The following is a 15449-nucleotide window of genomic DNA, read 5'->3' on the forward strand; positions in this document are numbered from 1 at the left end:
CTTTGGGAGGCCGAGGCGGGCGAATCACAAGATCAGGAGTTCGAGACCAGCCTGACCAACATGGTGAAACCCTGTCTCTACCAAAAATACAAAAATTAGCCAGGCATGGTGGCGCACGCCTGTAATCTCAGCTACTCAGGTGGCTGAGGCAGGAAATCGCTTGAACCTGGGAGGCGGAGGTTGCAGTGAGCTGAGATTGCGCCACTGCACTCCAGCCTGGGCGACACAGCGAGACTCCCTCTCAAAAAAAAAAAAAAAGAATTAGAATACTGTATTTTTACTGCACCTTTTCTGTTCGGTATGTTTACATACAAATACCATTGTGTTCCAACAGCCTACTACAGGTACAGTGACACGCTGGACAGGTTGGTAGCCTAGAAGCAACAGGCTATCCCAGGCGGCCTAGGTGTGTAGTAGGCTATACCTTCTAGGACTGTGTAAGTATACTCTAGGATGTTCCCACAACAATGAAATATAAAATTTTGCAAAAAGTGTCCCCATCAAAAGCAATGAGTAACAGTACAACGCATAACAGTGTATGTTTTCATACTTTTGTAACAGTCTCAGACAATCATAGCAGCCAGTCAACACAGGAACTGTTTAAATTATATAAAAAGGTACACATCGACTTGTTATCAATCAAGCTGTCTCTGTATATCATTTGTTTTTCTCTACCTCATTTCTGTTTTCTGTTCATAAATGCTGTCGTGACAGACATTTCTTTGAACCTATCCTGGTTTGGAGGGCTATCCAATTCTAAAATCATCAATAAATGCCTGTTAAGATCTAAGTTAAGTTTGTAATTTTGTCTTTAATAGCAATAACAACCTCACATTCTTACTGATCACTCTTAAAGACCATCCATATCTGATGAGTAACAAACTTAATGTGCAATAAATTCCTATCTCTTGGATCTTTAATTTCTTTCTGCCCCAGAGGAGTAACTTAATGGTGAGTTAGAAGCACAATGGCAGATACTGATGAACAAAAAGCAAACAAAACACCACTTTTTAAGGATCTAAGGCAGCAACTGAATTTTCTGGAAGGGGTTATTTGGGCTCATGACCTTTTAAAAAGTGTTAACTGTTGATAAGGCAAGGGAAATAAAGGTATGAAAAGACTGGGAGGTCAGGCGCAGTGGCTCACAACTGTAATCCCAGCACTTTGGGAGGCCGAGGCGGGCAGATGACAAGGTCAGGAGTTCGAGACCAGCCTGGCCAATATGGTGAAACCCTGTCTCTCCTAAAAATACAAAGTAGCCGGGCGTGGTAGCATATGCCTGTAATCACAGATACTTGGGAGGCTGAGGCAGAATTGCTTGAACCTGGAAGGCAGAGGTTGCAGTGAGCCAAGATCGTGCCACTGCACTCCAGCCTGGGCAACAGAGCGAGACTCTGTCTCAAAAAAAAAAAAAAAAAAAAAAAAAGACTGGGGAATAACTTGTATAAGAGAAAACGGTCATGCCAGCCATCAGCTTGAATCAGTTACATGATACCTAGCTAGTTGCCCTGCAATCCTGTCTCCAAGAGGTGGTTAAAGTAGAAGCAGCCAATTAGACCCTGACCGGCCTTCCCTGCTACCACTCATTCTGCTACAACATTAAACCAGGGCAACCTCTGAGCCTATAAATCCAGCCTGGTCCTTTAGGATTCAGATTTGGCTCTTCTCTCTGTACTGTGAGGCCCTTTTCCACAGTCCTGACCATCCACAACAGGAGCATAACCATGGAAAGGTCCAGCCTTCCGTTTATGACTCAATGAGCACCATTTCTCCCACTAGAAAGTAGCCTGAGGGGCGGCCAGGCAGCACGGGCTCCAGGACAAGCAGGTATCTTGACTTTCTGAGGTGTAAGTCATCCCTGCATCCAGCTGACAGGAAATTATCAGTTAAGAGCTGCATTTCTTCACCAGGGACTGTAATTCTCACTGGGCACCAGGCCTAGACTACTTCTTGGATCTTAGAGAGGCCTCTGTAGGTGACACCAGCAACACTCAGGCGGCCTGTAACACCAATCATCACATCATAGGAAATGCTGTGCTTAACCAACTCAGCAGTCGGCCAGAGAACCACGATGGAGGGGACCTGGGGTGCCTTGATCAGCACAGCTGGAGGTGCCCCTTAACCACAACCTGGGTCTCAGCACATGAAAGCCTGACATGGAGACCAACCTAAAGATTGACTCTGCTGAACTTGAGAGGAACTTGCTCAGAGAATTTCTTCTAATGCATAAAAGTACCTTAGGCACTATATTAATTAACTTCCTCGTTTTTTCAATTATGTACTGTCAAACGTTTCTTTTTGGGGAATTTCTTCTCAAACTCATTCAAACCCAGAATGTTTTCACTAGATAGTACTTTCCAAACACTGAACTAGAACTTAATCTGAAAAAAACTTCATGATATGAGATTCTTAAAATTGTTCCTTTAAATACTAAAAAAAAAAAAAAAGAAAAAAAAAAAAAGCACAAAATTACACTATCATAAGAATCCTCAATAAAAGTACGACGATTTTACTTTAAGACATTCCGGATTTTACAAAGTGCAAAGGCAGCTGATATTATGGTTAGTTATAAAAGGAACTTTAAAGTCTCATTTTAATACTTTCCCAAAATTTTATGAACATTTTTGAAATCTATTAAATCCCACAATATGCCCATCGGAAAGATAAAGCTGGTATTTTTTCCATGGAAGTAGAGCTCAGAACACAAGACTTTAAGTTGGTGACTCACCCAGATCCTTCAAGATGGTGTCCAACCAGAATCACATCAGCACCTTATTCCCCTGTTCTAATTTGACACTGTAACTACAGCTATTTTTAAAGAGTAGAAAAAAAAAAAAAAAAACACATAAAAATGATCTTAGGAAATTTTATAGTATAAAGACATAGAAACTAGGAAAGTTTCTGGATATTTTTCTGTGGAATGGGAAGGAACCTGAAACTTAACCTTTCAATTCATGATAAAACTATAGAATAGTGTGCACATAAAACATAAGAAGTAACAGATACAATGACTGACCAGCCAAAGATCTTGACTGCAGCTAAACGAATCATGCTGGAACACAAATCCTGTGCATTTGTGTTGTTCTGGGGCAGATGCAGAAATGGCCTTGGTGGATTCCAAAATATTAACATTCTGTCCGCTAATGCTCAGCTAGGAGAATTATGACTGTAAACTGAGAATATGCTTCAATTTGTATTTCACTTTTTATTTTCTATTCCTGAAAGCTATACCAAAATGGCAATCTTTAGACCTAAGCGCCTCAATGGATCATCACAGAAGAACACAAGAACAAATGCCTTCATCAGCTTGACGTTTCTAGTCCAAAGCTCAGATGTCATCATTAGTTTTAAGACATAAACAGTGGAAAGTACCTAAACTAAGTGAGCAGCCGGGTGCGATGACTCACACCTGTAATCCCAGCGCTTTGGGGGCTGAGGCAGGTGTATCACTTGAGGTCAGTAGTTCGAGACCAGCCTGACCAACATGGTGAAACCCCGTCTCTACTAAAAATACAAAATTAGCCGGGCATGGGGGTGCATGCTTGTAATCCCAGCTACTCAGGAGGCTGAGAGTCAGGAAAATCGCTTGAACCTGGGAGGCGGAGACCGCAGTGAGCTGAGACTGCACCACTGCACTCCAGCCTGGGCAACAAGAGTGAAACTCCGTCTCAAAAAAAAAAAAAAAAAAAAAAGCCAACCCCCCAAAAAAACTGAGCAATGGAAAGCTTATGACTAGTCACACTTAGAATAGACACAAATCATTTATAGACAACAACATGTTAGTGGCTGGGCGCAGTGGCTCACACCTACAATCCCAGCACTTTGGGAGGCTGAGGCGGGTGGATCACTTGAGGTTGGGAGTTCGAGACCAGCCTGACCAACATGGAGAAACTCCATCTCTAATAAAAATACAAAATCAGCCAGGCATGGTGGCGCACGCCTGTAATCCCAGCTACTTGGGAGGCTGAGGCAGGAGAATCACTTGAACCCAGGAAGCAGAGGTTGCGGTGAGCCGAGATCGTGCTATTGCACTCCAGCCTGGGCAACAAGAGTGAAACTCTGTCTCAAAAAAAAAAAAAAAAAAAAAAAAAAAAAAAAAAAAAAAAAAAAAAAATGTTAGTGATTCAAATTATGTTGCTAGTTTTATAGGCAATGTACTGTCACTGAATGTGACACTTTGCAAAACCAAATTAATCTTTCCAAAGTGTTTTAAAAAAAATACGAAACCATACTATTATTCTAGATAAAGAAATCAGAAGTTCAAACATGTTAAGAAAATCATGCAAGAAAAGAAACTAAGGCACAGAGACATTTTAAAATAGAGAACAGACCAGACTCCAAAATCTCTGCCTAAGGCTAATTCTTACCAGAATCTAAGTCCAATTGCCACCTGGCACAGTACTCCCTAAATCCCCCAAATCATAACCACCATGTAACTTTCATTTACAGGCTTTTTTGAGAGAGCGTCTCACTCCGTTGCTCACTCCGTTGCAATGGTGCCATCTCTGCTCACTGCAACTTCCACCTCCCAGGTTCAAGCGATTCTCCTGCCTCAGCCTCCTAAGTAGCTGGGATTACAGGCACCTGCCACCACGCCTGGCTAATTTTTTTTGTACTTATAGTAGACACAGGGTTTCACCATGTTGCCCAGGTTGGTCTCCAACTCCTGACTTCAAGTGATCCACCCATCTTGGACTCCCAAAGTGCTGGGATTACAGGCGTAAGCCACTGCGCCCTGCCTGACAAATTTTTGTAATGTAAAAGTGACCACAAATTTTAGGAGCCATTTCTGCTAACTGCATCTCTGAGGATAGGTGGTGGAACACCATGTTAATTTACATTTATCTAGGAAGAAAGAATTCTTCAACATGACAGTTTAAACATTTGTAATTATTCCTTTTGGCCCCAACCACCATCTTCCAATAATTTGCCAAAATTATGAACACAAAAGGAAAGAAGAGAGGCACCTGCTATATTTCCTCTAAACCTTTTAGAAAACATGGAGTTGTTCCTTTGCCCACATATATGTGTATCTGTAAAGAAAGGTGATAGTGCAGACATTAAGGGAATGGGTACTGTTCAAGAAGGAATGCCCACAGATGTTACCATGGCAAAACTGGAGCAATCTACAATGTTACCCAGCATGCTGTTGGTATTGTTGTAAACAAGGTAAGGGCAAGATTCTTAAGACGATTAATGTGTGTTATGTATAGAGTATACTGAGCACTCTTAAGAGCCAGGATAGCTTTCCTCGTGAAGGAAAATGATTGGAAAAAAGGAGGAAGCCAGAGAAAGGTGCCTAGGTTCCACTAAACGCCAGCCTGCTCTACCCAGAGAAGCGCACTTTGTGAGAACCAATGGAAAGGAGCCTGGGCTGCTGGAACTTAGTCCTTATGAATTTATGGCACAATAGATGTTAAAAAATCATAATTAGATGGCAAAGAACTTTCTAAGGACAAAATTATTTATATCCACTTTATTCCATAAAATATTTTAGGTGGGTTATGAAGTTATTTATATATACCCACATTTTAAAAATATGCTAGAAGAAAATACACACTTTAGATACTATCTAAATAGCATTGAAGCCAATTTAAGTTGGAACTGACTTGCTTATAAGTTACAATAAAAACTTGAAGACCGAGTGTGGGTGTCTCATGCCTCAAATCCCAGCACTTTGGGAGGCCGAGGGGGGAGGATGGCTCGAGGCCAGGAGTTCAAGACCAGCATGGGCAACATAGAGAGATCCTGTCTCTGAAAAATCAGCTGGCTGTGGTGGCACTTGTCTGCAGTCTAGCTACTTGGGAGGATCACTTGAGCCCAGGAGTTCAAGGTTACAGTAAGCTGTAACTGTACCACTGCACTCCAGCCTGGAACAAAAAGAGATCCTACCTCTTAACAAAACAAAAGTTGATAGATAAAACATGTGAAATTCCAGTCTAAAGAAGTTTAATTAAACCTTCACCTGCAGTTACATTTTCTTTATTTTTGAGACAGGGTCTCCCTCTGTTGCCCAGGCTGGAGTGCAGTGGTGTGATCTCGGCTCACTGCAACCTCTGCCTCCCAAGTTCAATTCTTGTGCCTCCGCCTCCTGAGTAGCTGGGATTAAAGGTACATGCCACCACACCGAGATAATTTTTGTATTTTTAGTAGAGACGGGGTTTCACCATGTTGGCCAGGCTGGTTTCGAACTCTTGACCTCAGGTGATCTGCCCACCTCGGCCTCCCAAAGTGTGGGATTACAAGCATCAGCCATGGTGCCCAGCCAACAGTTAACACTTTCTAGACTAGAGGTCCAGAATGTCCCTTAAACTTCTAATCCTTTAGGAAGGCAGCCTACTACCTTCACTTTCTCAGGACCAAAATATGCAAGTTTTCTTTCCACACTATTGACACCACTCACACTCTCTGCTACGTCACAAAGCTCCACATGGAAGAACATACAATGACCCACCTGCCTTTAGAAATCACTGCCGCAATCTTGATAGTTATTTCTTTTGAGCACACATTAAAAGAATGAAATTCTGTTGGAACTGATAAAGCAGCTAGCTTTACTTAGAATCTGAGGACCAATGTTATAAATCCATACCAGAAACGAATCAGTGATGCAATGTCAAAAAAATCTTTTTTTTTTTTTTTTTTTTTTTTTTTTTTTTTGAGGCAGAGCCTTGCTCTGTTGGTCAGGCTGGAGTGCAGTGGTGCGATCTCAGCTCACGGCAACCTCCATCTCCTGGGCTCAAGCAATTCTCCTGCCTCAGCCTCCCGAGTAGCTGGGATTACAGGTGTGTGCCACCACATCTGGCTATTTTTTTTGTATATTTAGTAGAGACGGGGTTTCGCCATGTTGGCCAGGCTGGTCTCAAACTCCTGACCTCAGTAATCTGCCCGCCTGGGACTCCCAAAATGCTGGGATTACAGGTGTGAGCCACCGCGCCTGGCCAGGATGTCCAAAAATTCAAGGTGAATTTTAACATCTGCAAATTTCTCCCCCTAGAAACATAATCGACTTTTAAAACTTTTCCAAAGACCAACTATTTCAGGTTATATATGAAAGAAAAAGACTAATTAAATATATCACGCATCTAAGGCCTAAAGGTAGAAACAAATATAATGACGGTTACTTTTCTGTAGTATTCAACAGATAAACTTTACTGGGCACAACTGTCCGTTTTAAAAGAATGCAGCCTCCCTCTCTGCAGGAATACATTCTGAAAGCAGACCTGCTATTTAAGTCACTACTCATCTAGCCATGAGCTTAGACTGCAAACTCCAGCACCATGTTTTACAAATGAACTAAGAAGACAATTTAGTGTTCATGAACACTAAGACAATGCAAAAGCAAACATAAAAACACAGATTTGTCCCTTCGAACTGGGCGCAGTGGCTCATGCCCACTGCACTTTGGGAGGCCAAGGCGGATGGATCACCTGAGGTCAGGAATTCGAGACCAGCCTGGCCAACATGGTGAAACCCTGTTTCTATTAAAAATACAAAAATTAGCCAGGTGTGATGGCAGGCACCTGTAATCCCAGCTACTCGAGAGGCTGAAGCAGGAAAATAGCTTGAACCCAGCAGGTGGAGGTTGCAGTGAGCCGAGATCACACCACTGCACTCCAGCATGGGCGACAGAGCGAGACTCCATCTCAAGAAAAAACAAACAAAGATATGTCACTTTATTCATAAAAGTCAGATGTAGAGTCTTCTCAATCACAATAAAGTAGAAAATGTGAAACATCTTCTACTAAACTTTTAACACTGCTTATTACAATTTTTACATATGCTGGAAGATGCTAGTGTTCTTAAAAAAATTTAACAACTAAAATCTTCCTAAAAACGAACATTATATGACAAGCAAAATCAACTGTGTGGAACTGAAAGTGTAATCTCAAACATCAAAAATAAAGCCAGCCGGGCGTGGTTACTCACACCTGTAATGCCAGCACTTTGGGAGGCTGTGGTGGGAGGAACACTTGAGTCTAGAAGTTTAGGACGAGCCTGAGCAACACAGTGAGACCCCTTCTATGAAAAAAAGAAAGAAAGAAAGAAAAAAACAAAGCAAAACATTGTAAGGCCTTAAGTGACGACCAATGATGACAGGCCAGCAGAACGGCAGCATGTCCTGTGCCAGGCATAGGCCTGCACTGTGCTTACTTGCCTTTGACACACTGCTCTCCCCTACAGGACTGCTCTGAAAATGACCAGTTTTGTCCTTAGTAGCATCCATCAGATTTAGATTAAATTAAGAATCTCGTGGCTACTTTCATCTAGTGGTTAAAGCTACTTTACCATAGTATTACAGAAAAACTAGAAGAAACATTTTGTTGAAACCAGGTCCCCAATAAATAAAACAGAGAGTAAACACAGTACACGCACGATAAAGACTGACTTTAGGAAAAAGAGCTACTGCTGACGTCATTTCTCTAACAGTCGTCAGACTGTTCTATGAGAAGGCCAGAGGCTCACACTTGTATACACAGTGTGCAGGTGCAGGGAAGACCAAGGAAAGCAGCTATCCAATTTTTTTACAAAGCCATAGAAAGACAAGTTCGAGAAAAAAGCTTTAGAGTTATTTTCACAATCTGTATCTGAAGACAATTCACAACGCTGCCACTCAACCCTGGGTTGTTAACAACTGTTACTTATGTTAACGTCAAGGTTTTTGTTTTTTGTTTTTTGTTTTTGAGACAGAGTCTTGTACAGACTCTGTCGTCCAGGCTGGAGTGCAGTGGCACAGTCTTGACTCACTGCAACCTCTGCCTCCGGGGTTCAAGCTATTCTGCCTCAGCCTCCCGAGTAGCTGGGATTACAGGTGTGCACCACCATACCCGGCTAATTTTTTTGTATTTTTAGTAGAGACGGGGTTTCGCAATATTGGCCAGACTGGTCTCGAACTCCTGACCTTGTGATCCATCCACCTTGGCCTCCCAAAGTCCTGGGATTACAATAGGCATGAGCCACCGCGCCCAGCCCAACATAAAGGTTTTTAAAAGGCTTTCTGTCCTTTCACATTATAATCTGCTTCAGTAATTCCAACATAGAAACAGACAATTTTAAAGTTATGTATAATCTGCTTACCCTATTAAGGATTTTAGGTAGTTTGTGTGGTACATAAAGCTCTTAACTTTCTCCCCAGAAAGCATACGTTGAAAATAATGAGAAAGAGGATGGTAAAAGCAGAGCCAGGAGTAAGCCTCCTCACTCACTGAACAGTCAACATAAAAAAAAACAAATGCACAGCAAGGCCCCGCACTTCTGTGTCACCTCAGAGCTGGCAGGGGCCGACGCACCACTTGGTCCAGTGTCCTCACTTAAAAATTAAGCAGAAAGAATGCCAATGTCATGTTTAGGCAAACTTATGTGTCATGACATTATCAAAAAACTGTCTGCTACTTGGTTTACCAAAACCAATCATAAGGGCAGACAGAGACTCTAGGAATGGCTGGAGAAGTAAATTAAAGACTCAATGAATTCTCTCAACTCCGCATGCTGCCTAAAAACTTACCAGTATATGATACAGAACAAACTAATTACTATAAAAATTAAATATAAGATTGTAGATTATGAGCAAAAGAAATCTAGGCTTTTTAAGTCTCCTGTGTAGTTAAAAAAATTAGGTTTATGAAGATGATATTACTTTCATGATATATTGAAAGTTGTCTTTAAAATATAGTTATCTGGCTGGGTGCCATGACTCACGCCTATAATCTCAGCACTTTGGGAGGCTGAGGAGGGAGGATGGCTTGAGCCCAGGAGTTTGAGACGAGCCTTGGCAACATGGTTGAAACCTTGTCTCTACCAAAAATACAAAAATTAGCCAGTCTCATAACCCAGTCTCAAAATAAATAAGCAAATTAATAGATTTAAAAATTAAAATAAAGTATCTATATTCTTGTAATGAAAAATTATTAAAATTTCTTCAGCATACTTTCTCTCCAAAAAAGACATCATTTATTTTTACTTTTTTAGTTATGGAAAAAAAATTTTTAAGTTCCAGGATACATGTGCAAAACGTGCAGGTTTGTTACATAAGTATATGTGTGCCATCGTGGAGACATCATTTATTTTTTAAGCACAAAAATAATTTTGGGTTATAATTCTTAGCATACAGAGACACAGATGCCTACATTCTAATGACTAATATAAAACCTTTTATTTGGCAATTTGGAAATAAACACTTTTTAGATATTAACTTATGAAATAAGGTTACAGAAAATTATTCACAGAAAATATTACACTATAGATTACTCAAATCACTCCAATGAAGTAATTTAATTGAGGTGTTCATAAAGCAGCTCAGAGTCTGGGCACAAAATAGAGATCTGAGTCTTCATTCCTCTATATATAATCCTGCGTGAGATACTCAATCTCTGCCTCTTCCTCAAAAGACTGTTAAGAAGAAAACAAAATAGTGTGGAAAGTGCTTGGCAAGGTACTTATTAAGCATTTATGAATGCTTTATTAGTATCAAATGCTTTTGTCATCACAGAGTTTAACTGTACCAAGAGAAAAAACAAAAATTCTCCAACAGAGTGATGACTGCTTTAAATAGGGGAGTTGATTCATTAGTTTACAAATACTAGTCATCAAGCTTCAAACTTCAGACTAAACTTGCTTTGTTATATTTTTGGGGCAATATTTACAGAGCTGTACCCATGACAGATAACACAAACAGACAACGAATAATCTACCTTCAGCAAGGAAGGTCAGAAAATCCAGACTCAAGGGCACCTGTGCTTCCCAATGGCTCATTTCCTCCCTGAACTGCAGCCTTCCTCCACCAAAGCCAGAGTAGACTCTGCCTTCAGTCCACCTCAGTAACCTCCATGGTCTTGGGGCATAGGCATCGCACTGACACAAACCTAGAAGCCCAGCGTCCCAAAGCCCAAGTTTGCATTCATCCCTCGCCAAGTATCAACCATTCTCCCAAAGGCAGGTGAATATCCCAGACTTAAGCATGAGATCCTTTGGCCAAAATGAACTGAGAAACATTAAAAAAAAAAAAAAAAAAACTTATTAAAGCATGCCATAAGTTCCACTTTTTACCTCATTGATTAAAATAATCAAGAAAAACATACATAGGTGTTAATATTAGGTTGGTGCAAAAGTAATTGCATTTTTTGCCATAAAAGCAATGGCAAAACTGCTATTGCTTTTGCACCAGCCTATATTACTTTCATTTATTTGTATCTTAGCATTGAGAAATAGTGATTTTTCACTATAGAATCCCATTATTAAGTATGAGTAAAAGCATTATAAGAAATATTCAAAGAATACATGTGAAAGTATAAAATACACATTATTTAATTATAAGAATTTTTTTAAGTTTAAGATCTTATAAGTTAAACTTTCTCAATGTCAAATTGCAAACTTCAATATTTAATATATGTGTGATATTGATGATTGCCTCCTCTTCTTTCAGGTATTATTGAATGTTATCAAATAAAAATTCTATTTCTTTTTGTTTCTATGCATATCTGACATTTACATGTGGTGAAAAGGTTACTTGGCCCAAAAAACTTTTCAGAATCAAGTTTAACACATCACATTTTGCTCATGAGCACAAACTTTACAGTCAGGAGTTGCACATAAAGGGTTTATTTTAAATGTTTTAAGGATAAGATAGAGTTACATCATAATTATAAAAATTACTTACAGAATTAACAGATTTATATTGTGTATACTTCTAAATGCAGAGAACAGGGAACTGTCTACACATTGTATAAAATAAAATTAAAATTAAAAATGAATTCAAGCTTGAAAGATGAGGTCATTTACCTAATTTTAAAATGTGAACACGAAGACCTCTGACCTATACACATTCATTCCAACTGCACTAATGATGGAAAAACACAAAGAGCGCAGCATTTCCAAGGAACCACAGACATTTCAACCATAATTATTTTGTTATAATAATTGTTCCTGTTTTGTCTTTGGAGAACTTTCATTTTTTTAAGACAATCAGCTTAAGAGTGTTTTCAGGCACTACAATTTGTGACAATCGGAACAGTCTTCTAATGGGTCTACAGTGTTCAGAGATTCAAGCCCAATGCACTTCGTGGTTTGGCACATAAAACGATAAAAGAAATGAAATCTTTTTAAGAAAACACAGTCCCTTCAAATGCTGCATGACATTTACAACTGGAAAATCACCTTCTGTTGGCACTACATTTGCTTCACCAGTGCATTTTTATCCTAAAACCACTAAAACGGCACAGTAAGCAAATATACAGGAAACTGAAAACAAATAAAAATAAAGAAAACAAAAAAACCTAAATATCTTTAACATGCAATTTTAGTCAGTTACATTGAACATTCTACTTAGAATAGAGCATGCAAAAAAGGATGGTCTGCTTTTAAGATTTTTCTCTGAAGTTTTACGTGGCAGCCTGACATCACACACACACGCACACACAATACAATAATACTAGAGCAGGTAAATGAGAAAGGCCGATAAATTTTATACATAGATTCATGTCTTGTGTTGTCACAAGTCCCATGATACTTTTGGAAGTTAATGTTGAATTCCTGGAACAAGGAACCAACATTCAGATACCAGAAAAATGCAAGCAATGCATGCAGATCTGACACATGAGCCTAAAATGAAGCCCAAGATACAAGGGCTTGGGAGCAGAATTAGTCATAGCGTCATTACATGTGGTGTAAGCCACCAAAAGAAAGACAGAATAGGGGAAAATGGGGAGAAAAAAAACAAACCTTCCCTTTCCCTCAGCCCTAAAGGCAATAAATGGAACAATGATTAAACTCATCGTCATCATCACCGTCATTATGTTGCATTCATCTAGAAACTGGGAGACCATGTGGTATAAAAAAAGTCATTAAAGTTGCTTGCAGAAAAACCACAATGCAAGTCATTAAGTAATGCTAGAAATGTCTCAATTGACCCAACCCTCAAGATACTTCAAAATGTACTTTATTTTTCCACCCAAAGTTACCGAGCCAAGTTCTGCACAGTCCGTGCATGCTGGACACACTTGCAAACTCTTGCGCTGTAATGTCAGTCTGGACTCTGGGAGCCAGGCTCAGCTTTGAGATTTACATGCAGGGACTCTTAAGAGTCAACAGGAAAATACGTAACAGATCTGCAGAATGACACCTGTTCACACACGAGAAGCACCTATGACTTGGGTATCACACTGCTTTCAGAAGCTTGTCCCTGGCTGCCCACAGTGAAGCACCAGGGACGGAGCGACTGCAGCTGTGGACAGAAAACTGAGGTACTGTGTTTACATGGTGAGTGGTCGTTACCATCCAACAGCACAAGGCACAAAAAATGGGCATCAAGCAAACCATGCATAACGAGGCCTGGAAACCATTAAGAACAGCCACAAGAGAGGTCACTCGGACTTCTGATTCAAACTTCTGGTGTTTGAGTGACAAGCATGCACGTTTAGGCTCTGCCCAAATAGCAGGGAGGATTTCCAATCTCCACAAGAGACTAGTTTCACATATGGCCTTTCTCCTGGCTTTCAAACCACCAGGGCTCCTCCAAAACAAAGTGAGAGCAGCTGTTTTGCTGATCAACCAATCACACTAGTAGTTCTATTTCAGTTTAAAACAACCTTGCAGGAATAAACCACATAAAGACTCCGTGGCTAAGGGCTGCTATTACTTACACCCACCAAGCGAACACAAACGGCTGGCTCTTCTATGGTAACGCTTCACTGGCATGCAAACCCCAAGGGGGCACTGAATGGAATGAATCCACATGAACAGCACACCTGGAGCAGGAACATGCACCCCACAAGAGGTGTCAGGAGACTAAGCTGCTATTTGTCTAGACATTCTTTGTGAGGAAAAGCCAGGGGTAGGGGGGAAGGGGTGGGTTGAAAGTTTCTGACCATAATCACATATTAGCAATAATAGTAATAAAACTTTAAAAGTCCCAGAGAGCTTGTTAGAAGGCAACAATGCCACTCAAAACTTATACTTCCAATATAAAAGCATTGTATTCTTCCAGAAACTTACCAAAAACACACAAACCAGTGATGGATTGTTGCCTTTTAAATCCATGTACTGAAATCCAGATTACTGATTTGTACACAATGGACCGTATGTGCTGTCCAAAGTACACCTACATTACACTGTGTGGAACAAGGACCTGGGCTTTGCGAAAAAGAATTTATGATTAAAATGTAACAACAACAACAGAAAAAATTCAAAGCTTAGAATTAAAGGTAGCCTTTTACCCAGATTTTTCACCAGATTGTAAAATTCTAATATGGGTCATTAACTGTTCACAAGTAATTCATATTTGGACTTATGGTTTAAGGGCTCCAGACTGAAAAGGTGCTCTGAACTTCTGATTTTTTTTAAACAAGCTGAATGTTACCATATGCTTCCTGTGCCCAAAGTTTACTTTTAAATAAAAAGCAGTGATATCATAACCATGATTGACTTGGGTAAAGCACTCCTGTTAAACTCAAGAAAATTATGTCACCCCCATCCTAACCCACAAAGAAAAGACTGCCAGTGGGGTGTGTGTGGTGTGTGGTGTGTGTGTGTACACATGTATCTGTGTGTATATATTATATATGTATACACACATATAGATATAGGTAGATACAGATACATATATCTCAAAAAAGGCAATAACAAAAACATCAAACTATGCTTGCATTGTGGCGGCAGAATAAGAGTGTTAGGGTGAGGGGGAAAATGGTTAAGATCTATTACAATTTTAAATGACTATGATACTAGCTTAACTTTTACCAAACTTGCCTGTAACTCCCCTCCAAATAGACAGACTTCCTTTAAAAGAAAGGGGTTCTCCTTACACAAAATGCTTTGTGTTCACATCAATCTGTACTATTCAGAACAAAACCAGTTCTGCTGGCAGAGATTGTGGGTTCGCAGGGACATTTAAGCTTTCATTAAACTGGAAAGCAATCAAGTCTTTATGTCTACAAATAATACATTTCACAGTTCCACAAATTTGGCAGAGTTTGTGATGACATCTAGGATGTTTTCACCAAATCGTAGACATAAATATGGAAATCATCATCAAACTTGATGAAATAGACGGAGGGCTTGGCTTCTACTTGATGAATGACCATGCCAGTCCTTTTCGAGCCATCTTCTTTGGCATATTCCACTTGTTTGCCTACCAGGCTGTCCACAACTTCTCCTGGTTCCCTTTCTGCTGGAGGTGAATCATCTATATTAAAAAAAAAAAAAGAAAATTTCTAAGTCAATTTTTAGATATAAATCAACTCACATATTTATTTTCATAACTAAAATAAAATTTTAATAGCCTGAATTCATGATTATCTAGACCAGGAGTCAGCAAACATTTTCGTAAAAGACAAGACAGTAAATATTTCAGGCTTAGGGGCATATGGTCTCTGTCCCAACTGCTGAACTCTGCCACTGTAGCACAAAAGCAGCCACTGATGATATGTATATAAACAGATGTGGCTGTGTTCCAATAA

General features: G+C 39.9%; 1 protein-coding gene across 7 annotated transcripts in view; it reads right to left on the reverse strand.

The window, feature by feature from the left end:
- Window positions 1–11575: 11575 nt before the first annotated feature.
- Window positions 11576–15449, reverse strand: part of SPIN1 (spindlin 1) — a 91096-nt gene continuing 87222 nt past the window's right edge. For 6 of the 7 annotated variants that reach the window (XM_030808406.1, XM_030808659.1, XM_030808539.1 and 3 more), the window contains one exon: window positions 11580–15175. In XM_030808406.1, the coding sequence (XP_030664266.1) occupies window positions 14976–15175 (200 nt within the window). In that variant the 3' untranslated portion in view covers window positions 11580–14975. Of the gene's footprint in view, window positions 15176–15449 lie in introns of all 7 variants that reach the window. The other variant, XR_004029089.1, reaches the window with a different exon arrangement.

The sequence above is a fragment of the Nomascus leucogenys genome, chromosome 1a (assembly GCF_006542625.1).
Source record: "Nomascus leucogenys isolate Asia chromosome 1a, Asia_NLE_v1, whole genome shotgun sequence".
Lineage (NCBI taxonomy): Eukaryota > Metazoa > Chordata > Mammalia > Primates > Hylobatidae > Nomascus > Nomascus leucogenys.